At 40.6% G+C, this 16,264-nt stretch overlaps 1 protein-coding gene across 1 annotated transcript; it reads left to right on the top strand.

Annotated features, from left to right (window-relative positions):
• Positions 1-6,106: 6,106 nt before the first annotated feature.
• LOC308118153 (keratin, type I cytoskeletal 18) lies at positions 6,107-13,665 on the top strand. Its single transcript, XM_080477428.1, has 10 exons — positions 6,107-6,163; positions 7,569-7,841; positions 7,937-8,062; positions 8,501-8,583; positions 9,156-9,312; positions 10,320-10,484; positions 10,560-10,685; positions 11,427-11,644; positions 12,465-12,493; positions 13,061-13,665. Exons 2-10 carry the CDS (start codon positions 7,578-7,580, stop codon positions 13,174-13,176), a joined length of 1,284 nt encoding a protein of 427 aa, XP_080333554.1. The 5' UTR covers positions 6,107-6,163; positions 7,569-7,577; the 3' UTR covers positions 13,177-13,665.
• The last annotated feature ends 2,599 nt before the right edge of the window (positions 13,666-16,264 follow it).

A 16,264-nucleotide genomic window follows, 5' to 3' on the forward strand; every position in this document is an offset into this window, starting at 1 on the left:
CTGTTCACGGAGCGTACACATGGCCTTGTACTGTGCACTGTAAGCACTGCCATGATCAGATAACACACAATTTCAGCACATAGCAGCTCACTGGTACTAATACTATAAATTCCTGCTTCAAAACTGGCTCAGCACTTCATGCACATGTTCGCGAAGAGTCTTTTTCAACTATTTAGTCGAAATGTCAAATTTCCACTTATCAGTTGTGTTGTTGTTTTTCATATTGTTTGAGTTTATTGAGACTATTGTGAAAAACCTAAACAACCTAATAACTGATGCTGTTTGATTTTCCCAGTTCGTGTCCTGTACATCATTTCTTCTGAACTCGGGGTCCGGGATACCTCTGTGAGCGCGCCAAAAAAAATCAATGAGGTATGTCACATCGAGAATCGGGCTCTATCTGGAGTCCGGAGGAGACGGTAGAAACTGCTCACTGCTTTTTCATGTTGATGGGAGGTGGTGTTTGGATTTACAGGAATGTTTTGGTAATCAGAGATCAGGAAGGGGGTCAGCAGGTTTTCCACAAAGGCTATAACCATCGTCGTAACATCACATATCCTCAAGAATAACCTTTTCCTCAAGTCAGGGGTGCAAAATAACCTAACATTTGTGTTCTATTTCAATCCTTTCCTCTATAGGGCCTTACCTTTTACAAGGCCATCATTGTAAATAAGATTTTATTTTTAATGACTTATCTGGTTGAACAAATATCAAATTGAATAAATAACAAAGGAGGAAAAACATTTGCTCATAAATTAACCAGCAACGTTCCAACTTGAACACATATTAAAAAAGAGAAAACGTTTTGGGATTTACCCAACCTTATCTTATAAAACCTACAATATACTACAGTTGATTTTAAACTTACATAACTAATGTTGTTTCAGTTCTCAACATGGCTGTAGTGGCGATTTCAAGCAGCTCCCGGAGGTGCTGCCCGGCCTCCTTCTGCTGCCACTTCCACAGGTCATGTACAGGATAAGACTGTGTTTTTAGTAGCCAAGTTTCCATCTTGAGTGAGGGTTATCAGACACACACACACACACACACACACACACACACACACACACACACACACACGCACACACACACACACACACACACACACACACACACACACACACACACACACACACACACACACACAGCGATCTCATTCTCTTTCAAGTTTTCATACAGTCACCAGCTATGCATATAGATCCGTATCTTAAATATTACCAACCCCTCTGATGATAATCTACACACACACACACACACTCACGCACACACACACACACACTTATTGAGTAGTTTGACGTGTTTCCGTCGCACAAAAGCGAGCAGCACTTAGAGAAAAAGGGGGGGGGAGGAAAGCCCGAATGAAAGCAGGAAAAAAAAAAAAAAGATATTTAAAGTGAAAGAAAAGAAAGAGCGAGTGCAGGTGCTGACCTCCAGAGTGGGCTCACATACGTTGTTATCTGCGTGTAATTTCTCCACGGCAGATCCTTATCTTCTTATCACAGGCCGACGTCACCCATCAAACAGTGACTTGGGCCCCAGATTACATCAATCAGGTTCTTGGAGGGGGCGCCGCGCTTTGAGCTCGGTACATTGATGGAACAACGGATCCGTTTCCACCCGTTACCTCCGATTTAAACTGTTGACAAGGAACTGTGAGAAACACGAAAGAGGCACATTTTGGGGGGAGAAGAACGGGAGGTGTATTTCCATTATACTTAGAGTTTCAGAACAATAAAGCCCCGTGCTGCAAAACTTGGTGTGATCGGGTGGTGACCAATAAAGTGAGGAGGTCTCAGAAGTCAGCCACATTTAAAAACTAATGATCACCCTTACGTTGCTTTGTGCAGGCTGATTGATCCCGACTGAAGTGTTTAAGTGGTCTCGCCTAAAGTTTCAATATTTCTCATGAAGCAGTCATTAAATAGCAAGAGGAAAACTTAGTGGACTCTGTAACTTTCTAACATTCATTTCAAATGAGTCAATATTTCAACCATATGTCACAATGTTCGGACATTTTCTGCACAAATGTTCTGCACAACTGCGCCTCTGCTTTATGACCACACAAGAAGCATGGGTTTGGGTGAATGCCTCAATATACAATTTTCATTCAAAACTGGCTCGGCAAAAAACGCGAATACTCTGGAACTCTATTTAACACGTGTCAGACTCCATCTGTTGGTTTGTAGCGGATAATAGTCATAGTGAGAAAGTCCCCAGTTTGGTTTCTCTGTCTTCTCATGTAGATTTTCTTTAGACACTTTGGTTTTGAACACACAGTCCCAAAACAAGTGTGTGAGCTTATATGGTGTCTCTAAAGTGCCTCTAGGTGTGTGTGTGTGTGTGTGTGTGTGTGTGTGTGTTTAGGGAATACCCTGTTCTGAACTGGATAAAGTAATATGGTTGAAGGATGAATAGATATTTGTCACTCTGCACAGGAAATGCATGTGGAAAGCAAATGAAAGCTCACCCAATTTTTCATAAATCAGACGTCTGACCAAGCGATCTGGGCTTGGAATCTTGGCTGTGATGTCTAAACGTGTAAGGGAAACCTGTTCACGCTGCTTTGGCTCTTTACTCGAATGTGTCGGAGTGTGTGTTAGTGCTCACGGGCCAGCAGCAGAGTTGTAACAGGAAGCAATCACTTTAGGAGCGAAATGACCATCGAGAGGCATCAGTCATGCTCAGAGCCAAAGCACTGAGGCTTGAAGTTGAAATTATTTACTTAGTTTCTCCATGATGTCCTCAGTCTCTGACGTTGCTGAGTCAGCCCTCACTGTCATATTTGTGTATTTGTTAAGACTTATTAGTGTACGCCCACATCATGTCATCCCATATGCACAGAATGTCCTCCAAAGTTACCCTCTGCAAAGAAGTATATATTATCTTTCACGTGTTTGTTTTGACTCCAACGTCATGCAGATTCAGTCAAACTGAGACGTATCATTTCAGCCTGCGTAGTTTATTGTATATTATTGCAGCGTTATGACTGTGATGACCTAACCTGAATGTCGTGCGTATCTCCGTGTGAGCGCTCTTTTAATGCTGCCGCGGTCACATGATCGCATGTGACAGGGGTCACCAGGGGTCAAGTGGGGTCATGAGTAGTATCCTGACATCCTGCCAGTCTAATCATTCGTTTATTTATTTAAAGGCCAAACTCTGATCGACACGGACTGAGGGAGAGAGAAGGAGAGAGTGAGGAGGAGAAAGTGAAAGTAGGTGTAGGAGGTTGATTGAGGTTCAGCTTGACCACGGCTGATTTCATGCTGGGATGATTATCTCACGTTTAATTACATGCTTACTATAAATGTTGTACTTTACAACATTGTGCAACATTCAGTTTTGTTTTGGAAAACCCGACAGGTTCCAAACGAGGCCACACATTTTAGGAGCTATTTTCATCAAAGTTTAGCGTGCATTTGTAAAACCATCTTTTACAGGTTAATTAAGTTCAAAAGAAGAAGAAGAATGCTTGTAGAATTCATTTAAATTCACAAGTGACTGTACTTTTCCCAAGTTTTCAATCTGCAGGTATATTTGACTATAAAATACTTATTTTGTTATTTAAAATTGTGTACCTTGAAATCAACATCTACATCATGTCTGCATTAATTATGTATATTTTTAATAAGAATACTGTTTTGTTTTTTGTTTTTCGTTTTTAGTTTTAGCCAAGGTTTCTCTTAGTTTCTTCTGACCAAATTTAAAAAAAAAATGTGTCTGGACTTTCAGCGGTAACACAAGCGGAGTTCAGCAGGAGCTGAAGTATAGCGAAGTGCAGCTTTCTGCTGCCCTCTTCAGGAAAGTACTGGTATTACTCCTGGTGTTACCTTAATGTATTTACCATCTTTCACCGCATGAGGGCAGTAGATGACAGCTCTGAAAACCGATGGAGCAACAGGTTGTATGTTTTTTTTAAACGATTTGTATGTATGTATGTATGTATGTATGTATGTATGTATGTATGTATGTATGTATGTATGTATGTATGTATGTATGTATGTATGTATGTATGTATTTATTTTTTTATTTATTTTATTTATTTTATTTTTTTATTTGTTTATTTATTTACTTGTTTATTTATTCATTCATTCCTTTTTAATCAATGAATTTAAATAATTGTGGTTGAAAATGTTATTGAAATTGTCATGAGAAATAGAAAATAGACAATACAGTACAGCTGTATCTGATGTTGGGTCACGAAAGGCAAAGTACACCTTAGAAAGGGGACCAGACCATCACAGGGCAAACACAAGAGTCACACACTTGTGTGCAATTAAATTCACCACTAAGCCTCATGGGCACGTTTGAGGAAACCAGATCACCTGGAGAAAACTGGTGCACGCACAGGGAGGACATGCGAAGTACTCACAAAAATACTTTTTTTTTTTTTTTTTTTTTTTACTATTTTACATATTTTGAAGGGGAAACCAAAATTGTGTATTCAACACTAGATACCATTCTTTTGATTATATGGTTATTGTATTATTACTGTATAATATCAAATCATCTGCAAAATACAACTCGTGGGAACAAAAAGCTAAATGAATGTGATGTAAATGCAGACATTTGCAATGCTGCATTGAATTTTAATATTATAATCTGTTGAAAACACTTCCTGGACCCACATGTTTTTAGTATCACTGTGCTGCTATAACACTTTGCATGGTCAAGGTTCACAGAAATGACAGTTTGAGTGGACATGTGAAGTAGTATCAGGTCTCTGTACATTTATGTATCGCTGCAGGAAACCCAATATGATACACTGGAGTGAGCCTCAGACATGTTAACATTGAACCAGTCTCCTCGAATGCAACACTTTAGAGACTTGTATGTATGTGAATGTTTGTTTCCTGTTGAAGTGCACCTGTATCATGTTCGTATGAAAGTGCTCCACCCGGCGGGTTGTTGAATATTTTATCTCCAGCAGCTAGACGGAGGGTCGGGTTACTGCAAGATGACTGACTGCAAGACAGTGGGTCTACAGAAAGCTACAGGTGGGGCTTCACACACCTGCAGCTCAGCAGCAGTAAAGGGATGGTAAGAATAATGGGATAATTGTGCAGATACATGAGAGGGCATGTATTGTTATGATCAGAGAGGCTCCTAAAAGCTGAATCTTTGAATTACTGACAGGATGTCAAAATGGATGTTGGAATTGAATCGTCTGGATGGTTAATAGCAGAAAGAAATTGGATTTATAACATGAATGTAGTCACTTGAATCATCACTCATCTCTATCAAGCCTTTGTACGTCTCTTGGGTTTCGGTTTTGCAGCTTGTGTATCGACCCAAAACCTATCCATCCATCTGTATCATTAATTCATCCAGTTGCTATGCAGCTTGTGAGGAGCTGCAGCTTCTTGGCTCGATATGAGTGAAGGCAGGGTCCAGGGGAGGTTGACAGTCTATCACACGGCAAACACAGAGGGACAGGCGACAAACACACCTTAACATTCAAATCTAAGGGTAATTTATAGTTACCAATTAACTTCCCATGTATGCTTTCAGACCGTGTGAGGAAACAGGAGCACCCAGGGAAAAGCTCCTATAAGAGATAAGCCCCTCAGCACAGAATGTTAACCACTAAATGACCCCATCTCGCTTCAGTGACGCACAAAAATGTTTCTCTTGTTACTTTACTTGACTTCACTAATCTTACACCAATCAGGGAGGTAGAAGCCATTTGTAAAATATAACTAATGCATACATTGTGGAAATCGCTACATTTCAAAATGTGTATATTGTGCATTTACACTAAAGTGATCTTCAAAAACAAATCAGACCTACAATATTGCTCAAAACGTATGTATTAAATCAACCGTGAAACCTGACGGCATTGATTGAGTTCAAAAATATTTACTTTAAGTTTAATTACTGAAACAAAAATGCTTCAGGTACCAAAATATAGATTTTGTAAAAGAAAAAGGGTCTCTTCAGATCCTCAAGAAAATGTGTCATCCTCCATTCACACTGCACATCACAGAAAACGAGTGTTTTGTTATGCTACACACGATCCTTCCAGGTGTAGTGAACACCTCCGGAGAGTTATCTCCGCCCACTTCCCCGCACACCTGTATTTAAGCTCACCTGTAGCATCAGCAGCGCAGAACCTCAGGTTTCCCTCTGGATCCCATCTTGACTCCATCTGAAGCCAAACCAGGTAAGACATTTGTATTTTAAGCAATTCTTAAACCACCAGGCTTCATAAAATGTCAAATCTAACTATTATCAAATGTAAATGCGTTCAGCTTTAATGAATGGAGTTACCTGCTGAAATTTTTTCCCAAATATGATTATGGGATTTTCCAAATGTAGTTCAGCTGTTTTGTTGTAGATTATTTTTTGCCCTATATTTGACATTCAGAGTTGTCATCAGAGCCCGTTGACAGCTGATGACAAGATGATCTCAAAAATATGAAATGAGAGTTCATTTCCTGCCAAACAAAGTGTCTCATTGTGCCGCTGGAATTCACTCTGAATATTTTCTAGATCATTTTCCCAAGCTCTATCTTTCATCTGAACAAGGACTGTCTGTCTCCTGCTGGTGTCCTTTGTGGCGTTGTGGGAACGGTGTTGCGAGGATCAAGTGACAGAGAGACAGAGAGGTTCCCTTGACCGCTAATCTGCCACTGAAACTCTCCTCACACACACACACACACACACACACACACACACACACACACACACACACACACACACACACACACACACACACACACACACACACACACACCACAAAAAAAAAAAAATCACGTCTTTAAGTCTTGTTCTATGTTTGGCATCAAGACAACTCGTTTGGTAATGTGAGCGCCTGGTAAATGATATGAAATGTACAAGAGTATTTACATGAAGCAATCAGCAATCAGCAAACAGTCAACTTTTTACTTTTTATTTAAGATCATTCAGTCAAGGTGTGATAATTGAAAACCTACATACATTCATATACGTTTTCTAATTTTGTTAACCTTCTCCTCTGATTATATTTATAAAATGCTCTATTAATGTCTTCTTGGCTTTAAAATTCATCTCATCATCATCATAAATGACTTTCCGAGAGCGTTTTCTCTTCAGATGAGAGCCTCTTCCTCGGCTCGGAGCTGAGCTCTGGTCATTTACATTTAGATTTTATGCTGACTTGAGTTGAAGTTGTGTTTGCACAGAGCTGAGAATGGCAGACTGAAGTGGCTTTGACCATAACGCCGCTGCTCTCGTCGACGCAGACGGTTAGTTTGAATAGCCACTAGTCCACCGTTGATACGCCCATTGAAAGGCTCCTTTCATCATTTTCATGCAGCGATCAGTGGTTTTGGATTTAAGACCCTACTTGTATTTCCATTAAAGTCGGGCCGAACGCTATTATAAAGCACATTTGCTTAAGGGCCCCAGAAGAGCGTTTCCAAAAGCAGATCTCATGTAACACTATATCTTTAAATGACTGCCACAAGTCAAGCAGTCTTTTGTTATGACGTCTGTAATTTGAACGTTCATTCGTTTCCTCTTCAGTGGGATGGATCTTTTAAGAGATTGTGCCGTTTGAGACTGTGCATTACTATTTACCTCCGCAGCCATCCATCATGGCCTCCAGCATCTCAGTGAGAAGTTTCTCCATCAACCGCCAGCCCTCCTTCTCCAGTCGCTCCCTGATGGACACCGGCAGAGCTCGCTCCCGGGCTTCTGTCTCCTTCGCCGCAGCCAGCCCTCTGAGCCGTTCAGCCTCTATCGGCCAGGATCTCAACGGGCCCATCAGCCTCCCGCTCAATGGACTGCACGGCAACAGCACCAACGAAAAAGAAGCCATGCAGAGCCTCAACTCTCGTCTGGCCAACTACCTGGACAAGGTCTGATGCCGAGGCAACGAAACTGTGCGCTAGTCAAAGCGCTGAAACATTTGGTAACCAAGCTCCCTCCCCTCCTTTTGGGTTTCTTCCCCCAGGTGCACTCGCTGGAGCGCTCCAATGCCGACCTGGAGATGAAAATTAAGCAGCTGATGCTTGACCGCATTCCCAAAGGTCATGACCTCGATTCCATGATGGCCCAAGCTCATGCTGTTGAGCAGGAGGTTGGTATGAAGAGGGCACATGCCATGTAGGAATGAAGCATGAAACACCCAGTGCCAAACATTTGATGAGCAACACTCAAGGTTATAAGAACTCTGAATATGAATATTTTACATAAACAAAACCGTGCAAATGCTATCGTGCCTTTCACTCACCTGAAGCTCAAGCTTGCGCCGAATGGAGCCAAGGAGACGTTAGTCATTATTCTCCCCATTAGACTGGAATAGTTACAGTTTAAAGGAGCTGGAATGTGCTACCTAATTGTACATGCAATGTATATTTGTGTAATCTTTAACAAGCCCACCGTAGACTATTACCACAACCCATGAGAGAATGTGCATTTAATCAAACGTAGAAGACAGTTTTAGTGTAGAATTGAGTACAAACATGAAGGATTGCTGAATATGTACTGCAATTCACTGTTTGATAATGTTTGTCAGGTGAGGAAGAAGACCTTGGAAAATGCTCGGCTCATGTTAGAGATCGATAATGCTAAACTGGCTGCCGATGACTTCAGAATCAAGTGAGTGTTTAATGATTACACAGTCTTCTGTGACGTGCAACACAGAGCTCCTGCTTTCAGCTCATTGTGTCTGCTCCCCGCAGTTAACAACCTCCACTTATCTGTTGAAGTTATTGATGCAAATGTCTTCAGCTATCTCTTAAAACACTTTACACCATGTCTGATTAGTTTAAATTATCTGTTAGCCTGGATGCAAACACATTTCAAATTATTCTGTATAATGAATGTTATGGGAACAGAAGTCATGTTCTGATCCACACGTATGTAAATGTTTCTTCGTTACTTATCCATTTATCTTCAATACTGATTGATCCAATTTAGCCTCTCAGGCCGTTGGCGCCGGTCCTAGCTTACTATGGTTAAAGTCAGGAAATACTCTCTAGTCCATCACAACAACACAAAGAGACAATCGCCCACATTCACATCCAGACGTGCAGGTAGTTTTAGAGTCACCAGTTCGCCGCATGCTGTATGTATTGACTGTGACGAGGCAGAAGAAAAAAAAACCCCACCTGCACAGCGAGAACGTACATAAGAATGTTGAGATGTTTGATTCGTCTCCTCTTTCTAAGGTGGGAGACTGAAATGGTGATGTGTCAGTCTGTGGAGCGAGACTGTGTTGCCCTGAAAAAGGCCAAGACGGATCACGAGCAGATCATTTCTTCTCTGAGGGGAGACTTGGACAGTCTGAAAGAGGAGCTGTACTTCCTGAAGAGAAACCACGAAGAGGTACATTTGTTTGCCACATCTCTCTCGGCCTCACTTTTCTACCGACGGGACTTGACATTTGTGCCGTCTCACTTTCATTTTGGCCCCTTGTTCATACCCTCCAACTTCCCCTCACTAATAGCAACTTGTTTGATAGCAGCCTGACCCACTTTGGACAACTCGGTAAGTGTTTATTCTAGGGCCCGGGTCGACAGAAAAGGATGTGTGGCGAGAGGGAGGATATAAAGGGTGGCGGTCATCTGGTTACAGGGGACAAAAGGAGCAGGTGGATCTGGTTGCTAAAACCTGCTCTTTGTGTAAAATCAGCTGATTCAAGGTGTCCTCTGAGGGAAAGATAAAGATACACTCACTGCCTCATACTAACGTAAACAAAGCTCCCTTTTACTCGCATTGTGGCATAAAAGAATAATCGTATGACTGGTGTAACTGCGTAGGGCCTTTGGATATTTCAAGATTAGTAACCACTCATTTTCTCATCTAATGTCGATATGAGAAGGAATTTTATTTTCTAGGTTGCTTAAATTTGGAGGACATAATTCACACATACTAATCATAAGTACTACTCCACTCATCAGAGTTTGAACCTAATATGACAAAAAACTTCTGGAGTATTGTCTATAAATCTATAAATATTGTCTACAAATCTACATATATGTAGCACATTAATGAAAAACCTTGCGAAGAAAATGTGAGAGAGGAAAGCGTGACAGAGATCCAGTGAGGCCATGTGTGGATGAGAGCTGAATGGCCACGGGGTAAGGTGAGCTCCGTCCCATCAAGTATTTACGAAGAACGTCTAAATAATGAAAATGCCGTCACATCCTCTCTGCCCTGCCGCGGTGTAGGATTCACGGGCTTGTCCGTGGTTCCATATGCTGCCTGTTTACACAGATGTTAAACACACTACAACTTCTAATCCACTTTGATTAGACGTGACATTCGATACACAATGTATCTGGGACGGTTTTCTTGAAGACATGAACTTGGCTTGACTCATATTCCTGCAGGAACTCGAGCAAATGAAGTCCCGCATCGCCAGAGATGAGGTGAACGTGGAAGTGGACTCCGCCACAGGGCCGGAGCTGGGCACCATTCTTTCTGATCTACGCTCCCAGTATGAGGGGATTGTGAAGAAGAACAAGGAGCAGGCTGAGCACTGGTACCGCAAGAAGGTGAGACGACAAAGCATTTTGAACATCTAACTCACAGGTTTATGTCGTGACTAAGAATGTTTGCGTCCTGTCCAGCTGGAGACGGTGCAGAATGAGGTGAAAGAGAGCAACGAGGCTCTGAGGGGAGCCCATGGAGAGCTGACCGAGAGGCAGCGCTTCCTGCAGACCCTGGAGGTGGAACTGGAGAGTCTGCACAAACAGGTGAGTTGCTACGTCGCCGGGATGGAAGTCACCGGAGAAGACATTATCAACATAAACTTTCTGGGAGACGGAGTCTGACGAGCTCGTGTTTCTGTACAACAATCATCAGTTTGGAGTACAAACAAGGTGCAATGCATGATAGGTTGTAGAGACATTGCAAAAATAGGATTAAAAGTATATGTTTCATAAAAGCGACAAGGAATTCTAATTACTGTGGTAATTAATCACTGTTTTTGAAAGGAATTTGTCTAACAACACGGAAGACACTTAAAGGAGTTCAGATTGCAACAGGATCACATCATCTGGGGGGGAAAAAAATCTTGTTTTTCTTTCTTGTAATCTTGTGTTGACAGTAAATATGTCGATAAGTCAAGCAAGGACATCCAGGATTCAGTTGCTAAATAGCATGGGGGTGAGTTTCGGTGGTGAGACGTGTAATCGTGTCTGAGCGGCGAATGTTTGCTTTGTGCTGACGAGGCCTCGTCAGTTGGCAGGTGTTTGTTGATAATGGTTCGGGAAGCAATTTCAGAAGCAGGAGACATTCTTGAGGTTTGATCTCTGCTGGCAAACATCTTCTGAGGAAATGGGAAGAGGCTGACGAGCCGGCCAACCTGGGAGATTATCTGACTGAACACCGCAGTCATAGAGCAGTCAGTCCGATGAAAGTATGTCAGACATTTGCCAGATTGTGATCCTATCTATGGTAAATCATATCGTTTGTTTCTCCCCTTTTCTCCTCAGACATCAGCTCTGGAGGTGAACCTGGGTGAGACCGGTCAGAAGTATTCGTCTGAGATGGAGCGACTGCAGGCCACCCTCAGCCACCTGGAGGACGACCTCTCGCAGCTCAGGCTGGACATGCAGCGCACCAAGACCGACTACGAGCAGCTCCTCCGCATCAAGCAGAACCTGGAAATGGAGATTGCCACCTACAGGCGCCTGCTGGAGGGAGAGGAAACGTGAGCATTAATAATAACAATACAGAAGCCAAGTTGAATTCAGTTATGTAGCTTAGGTGCATACTAACTAAATTATTAATGTTGACACCACAATGTCCTTATCTAAAACAAGTGGCAACAACCAGCCGTCATTGGTGAGGTCTCATGTGTGGACTTATTGTTTGGCATCAGTCAAAGCTGCAAAACACATTTCTTTATCATTTGAGCAGCCGAAGGGTGTTTTCTTCTTTTTTTTAAAGTCCCTACAGATAAGAAAGATAATATAATACACATAATAAACTACGTACTACAATTTTTAAACATTGCATCCTCAGTATTATGGTCACTAATTGGTTTATCAGTTTAACCGATTTGTTGTTTTCCAGAGAGCATTTTGCAAAGAACGGAAACAATCATGATGATTGTTGCCACTATCTGATACATGTTACAAGGAAATATAGTTTAAGGCTTCACTTCATAGTGGCAGCTTCTCAATATGCGGGCCAGACGTCCCCTTGGGGGCGCTAGAGAGCTTAAGAGGGATAAAATAATAGGTCAAATCTGTGGGTCAGAGGGATGTCTTTTTCCAGCATTGTGCTTTAATTTATTAAAAAAAACAAAAAACAAACACAACTTACATTTTATAACAGTGTGTATTTTAAATGTAATGGAGATTAATTTAAGTTCCTAGACAAGTTTTAGTGGAAAGTCAAAAGAGGAACATTGTGAGAGCAAAACAAGTTGTTTTCTTAAAAATAATTCAAATTGTTACTTTCAGTGTGTTGGTCTTGTTTTCAGATGATTTCAGGAAAACTCTGTTTTTCTCTTTTCTGTCCATCAGAGTCAAAGAAGTCCCCCCTCCACCAAAAAGTGAGTCTTTGACTGATCGAAGAAAAAGCTATACTTCTCCTCCTTTCCCAGCATTACATAACACCATAAACACCACAGCCATGGTCAGTGCCGTGTTCATAGAGAAACAGGTAGAGAGCTAAAGAGTCACGAATGATGAATGAGAGGATTTATGATAATTGTTCACAAATGTTTACCTAACTGCTGCTGCACAATAGCTAAACTTGATTTGGATTTGGGTTGGAATCACTGATTTATCTTGAGTTTACGGTACTGGTGAGACACATATATTGTTTGACACACCCAAGACGTCCAGGGATAATGATAGTTTTGGGTAAGAATGCAAACACCATTAACCGCTGGGCTCCTATAGCGTCTCATGAGGGGGAAGCGTTTATACCTATAATTGAACTCCTTTACACTGTTGCAGCAATAAACTGAAAAGTGTTCTTTCATTGTCTCTTGACAAAGAAAGGAGGCATTTTTTGGAATACTTTAAGTTGTTCTAACAAACAACTGATACAGTGAGACTTCACTGTTTTCTCATCTCTTCCCGTCTCAACCACTCCCTCTCTACCTTCTGTGCAGAGGAGCCTGACGTCCGCACCAGGAAGATCGTGAAGGTGGTGACCCAGACGATGGTCAACGGGAAGGTGGTGGATGAATCCAGCGAAGTGGAGCAGATCGAAGAGACAAAGAAATAAAAAGAGCTCCGGGAAAAAGCAAATCATTTAGGACATAAAGGGAAAAACCATTAACTGGAGAGGAAGATTGGTGTCATTACACGTGAATTGTGGAGTTACAGCGCCATTCAATTTTACAGAAAAATGTTTTGAATGATGGATTCTGGCAGCATTACTTCGTCCTGTTCTGTATTTTCAGAGAAATGCCTCTCAACATCTGTTTATCAGTCACGTATTATTATTCTTTTGTTCTTTTACAAGCATAACTATTAACAAATACCTATTTACTGCAGTAACCATGCATGAGTTAATGAAAATAGACATGTGTGTGCAAGGAACTGACTAACTTGTTTTATCAATAGGAAATGTATAGCTAAACGACTTATTTATTTCCTAGTGTGGTAAAGTCTTTAACTCAAGTGAAGTTTTTGTCTTTTTCCAAGAATACTCTTGGTGTTTTCTTTTTGTTTGTACTCGGAATAAACATTATATATCTACCCATGGCACTTTTACTGGTGTAGCTTTTTTTTTTTAACACTATGTGCAGTGTCTCTCCATAGTCCTGAGTTTGTTGGCACAGAGGTGGTGTTTGTAGCATGGAGCCTCCCCACAGTCATTATGTGGGTGGACACATCTGAGGTTATTGAGGTGAGGTGTGAAGTAACGTCTCCTTCAGACAGAAAACATCCATTAAAGGCTTAGCTTAAATGATAGATAGATAGATAGATAGATAGATAGATAGATAGATAGATAGATAGATAGATAGATAGATAGATAGATAGATAGATAGATAGAGAGAGAAATAAGAAAGAATGAGCACTAGTGCAGACATTGTCCAAGCACATGCAAAACATTATGTAAATTGGGATCATGTGATTACTCTCATGTGGTTTTTATGGCTGCTAAGTGCTAATACCAGTTATGTGGTTTTTTTCTTTTTTTTTCCCACTCCTTTAATAAGCTTGTTCTTTGACCAGAGCAGAAATTCTGTCTGTGCCAATGAAGAAATAACCCCACCGTGACCTCTGTCAGCCCTATAATTTGAGAAGTAATAAAAGATTTGCATTTAAATGAGTCTTTGTCAGGTCACCGTTTATCACCAAATTGATACAAGACCATGGTGATTGAGCCTCATTGATGAAATCTCCTGTTTAAATGTTGCAACACCAACAGAAAAAAAAATATCACATTTAGTGGCATGAGCTATCATTAAGCAATGACTGATTCACTCATGAAGACAGGGAGACGCCATGCAGCCATTTTGAACGGGAAGTTAATTAGTTGCTAAAACAATCTGTTCATTAAAGTTATACTTGCACAGACAGAAAAAAGAGAATGAATGATTACCAAAATATAGGTAGTAGAAGAGTGGACCACTGAAGTTGAAAGACTGGCGTAGAAAAAAAAGAAATATGAGGGACAGTGGAATCTTTTACTGCTTTATGGCACCCCACACCTTCTGCTGGACGGTTTTCACAGGGCTGTGCACGACACTCAAGTAAGGAATGGGGATCAAACCATCAACCTTTGGATAGAGGATGACAAGCTTGAGCAGTTCAACTATAGCTACTCCATGTCTGCCTACTGTGATGAGCTCATGTTTCAGATTTTCAGGTTAGATAGCTGAATTAAATTCCCTGCCTCTAGTCCACATATCAAGCTCATTATAGTGAGTTAGTTATAGTATAGGTAGTTGAAGCACAGTTTTGCAACATAATGCCCTCTGGTAAGTCTCATCCTGGTTTGTAATTGAACCCCATTCTCTGCTGACCCTCAGCAGTACCAGCTTTATGAGACACCACAGAGCAAACTCTAATTCAATTGTATATCTGAAACTATTGAGGCTTTTGAATATTGAATGTTTTATTTTTAAAGAATTCAAAAATAAACATAGTAAAACATATAAATAATAAAAAAAAAAAATACCATTTTAAATACATGCAGTTTCTAATTGCAGGTCCGCCCCTCACGTGCTACTACAATGATTGACAGTAAATATCTGACCAATCGGCTGTCCAGAGCTGACACCTGATCCAGGCGCTTGCAGGTGAAGAGATGACGTCAGAAACTCGTTTAATCCAAAGAAATCAACAAGAAGACAAAAAGAAGAAACTCAAGCTTCAGTCGCAGGTGTGGTTAATGTTAAAGCGACACGAGTTCGTGCTAATTCTACTCAACCAAAGTCTTAATGCAGTCTGTTCATGCTTCTAAATACTCAGTTACATCTATTAACACAGCACTTTGTCTTCAGAAGCACGAGGCACGAGCGCTTCACATTATCTTATTGTATTAGTGGATTTTTTTTTTCTCGAAAAAAAAAAGACCAAACGTGTTCAATTGGAAGTGCCAACAAAATACACAAAAACTAAGGAAATATGTGTTTGTTAGGTTGTTTCTTTGTAGTGACAGTGCTTCTTTTAAAATGAATCTTTAGGAAGCTTGATTAATTTCAATTTTTCAAACGAAGAAAATACAAATACAAATTTACCACACACACACACGCACGCATACAAAGTCTTAAACAAACAAACAAACAACAAAGTCAGACAGTGATGATTCAGAGGAGCACAACAGAGACGCAGCTGGTCAATAAAATAAATGTAGACTTACATGTGAGCAGGAAGATTATAAAACAGAAACTCGGAGGACAGTGGTAGTCTTTATTGTTGTGTACCCCTTCAATTGTAGTGGTAAAACTAATTTAATTTGTAGATTCACAGAATGACAATGTGTGTATTTGTACATTAACACTAACATTCAAACCAGTGAACCCCTGACATAAAAGCTCTTATTATTTTGTGTGGTAAACAACTTTTGATTCCTTTTTATTTGTAGGAAGAAAAGACTGGATTTGTGAATTATGTTTCAAACAACTGTATCTGGTTGGGTCTAGTTCTTTATTGCCAGGTGGTTTAATGTGTTTAAGACATACGAGTTATCACTGCATATTTCAACACAAAAGAAGTACCACTCTCCTAAGATAAAACAATTTATTGACCGTAAAATACACCAACATACAGGCAACACACTGAGCATTTAAAAGTACAGCAGACTGTGACATATTTGCAATGTATACTACATTTTGTAATGTACTGTAAATAACGCATTT

This window comes from Lipophrys pholis (genome assembly GCF_963383615.2).
Source record: "Lipophrys pholis genome assembly, chromosome: 12".
NCBI lineage: Eukaryota > Metazoa > Chordata > Actinopteri > Blenniiformes > Blenniidae > Lipophrys > Lipophrys pholis.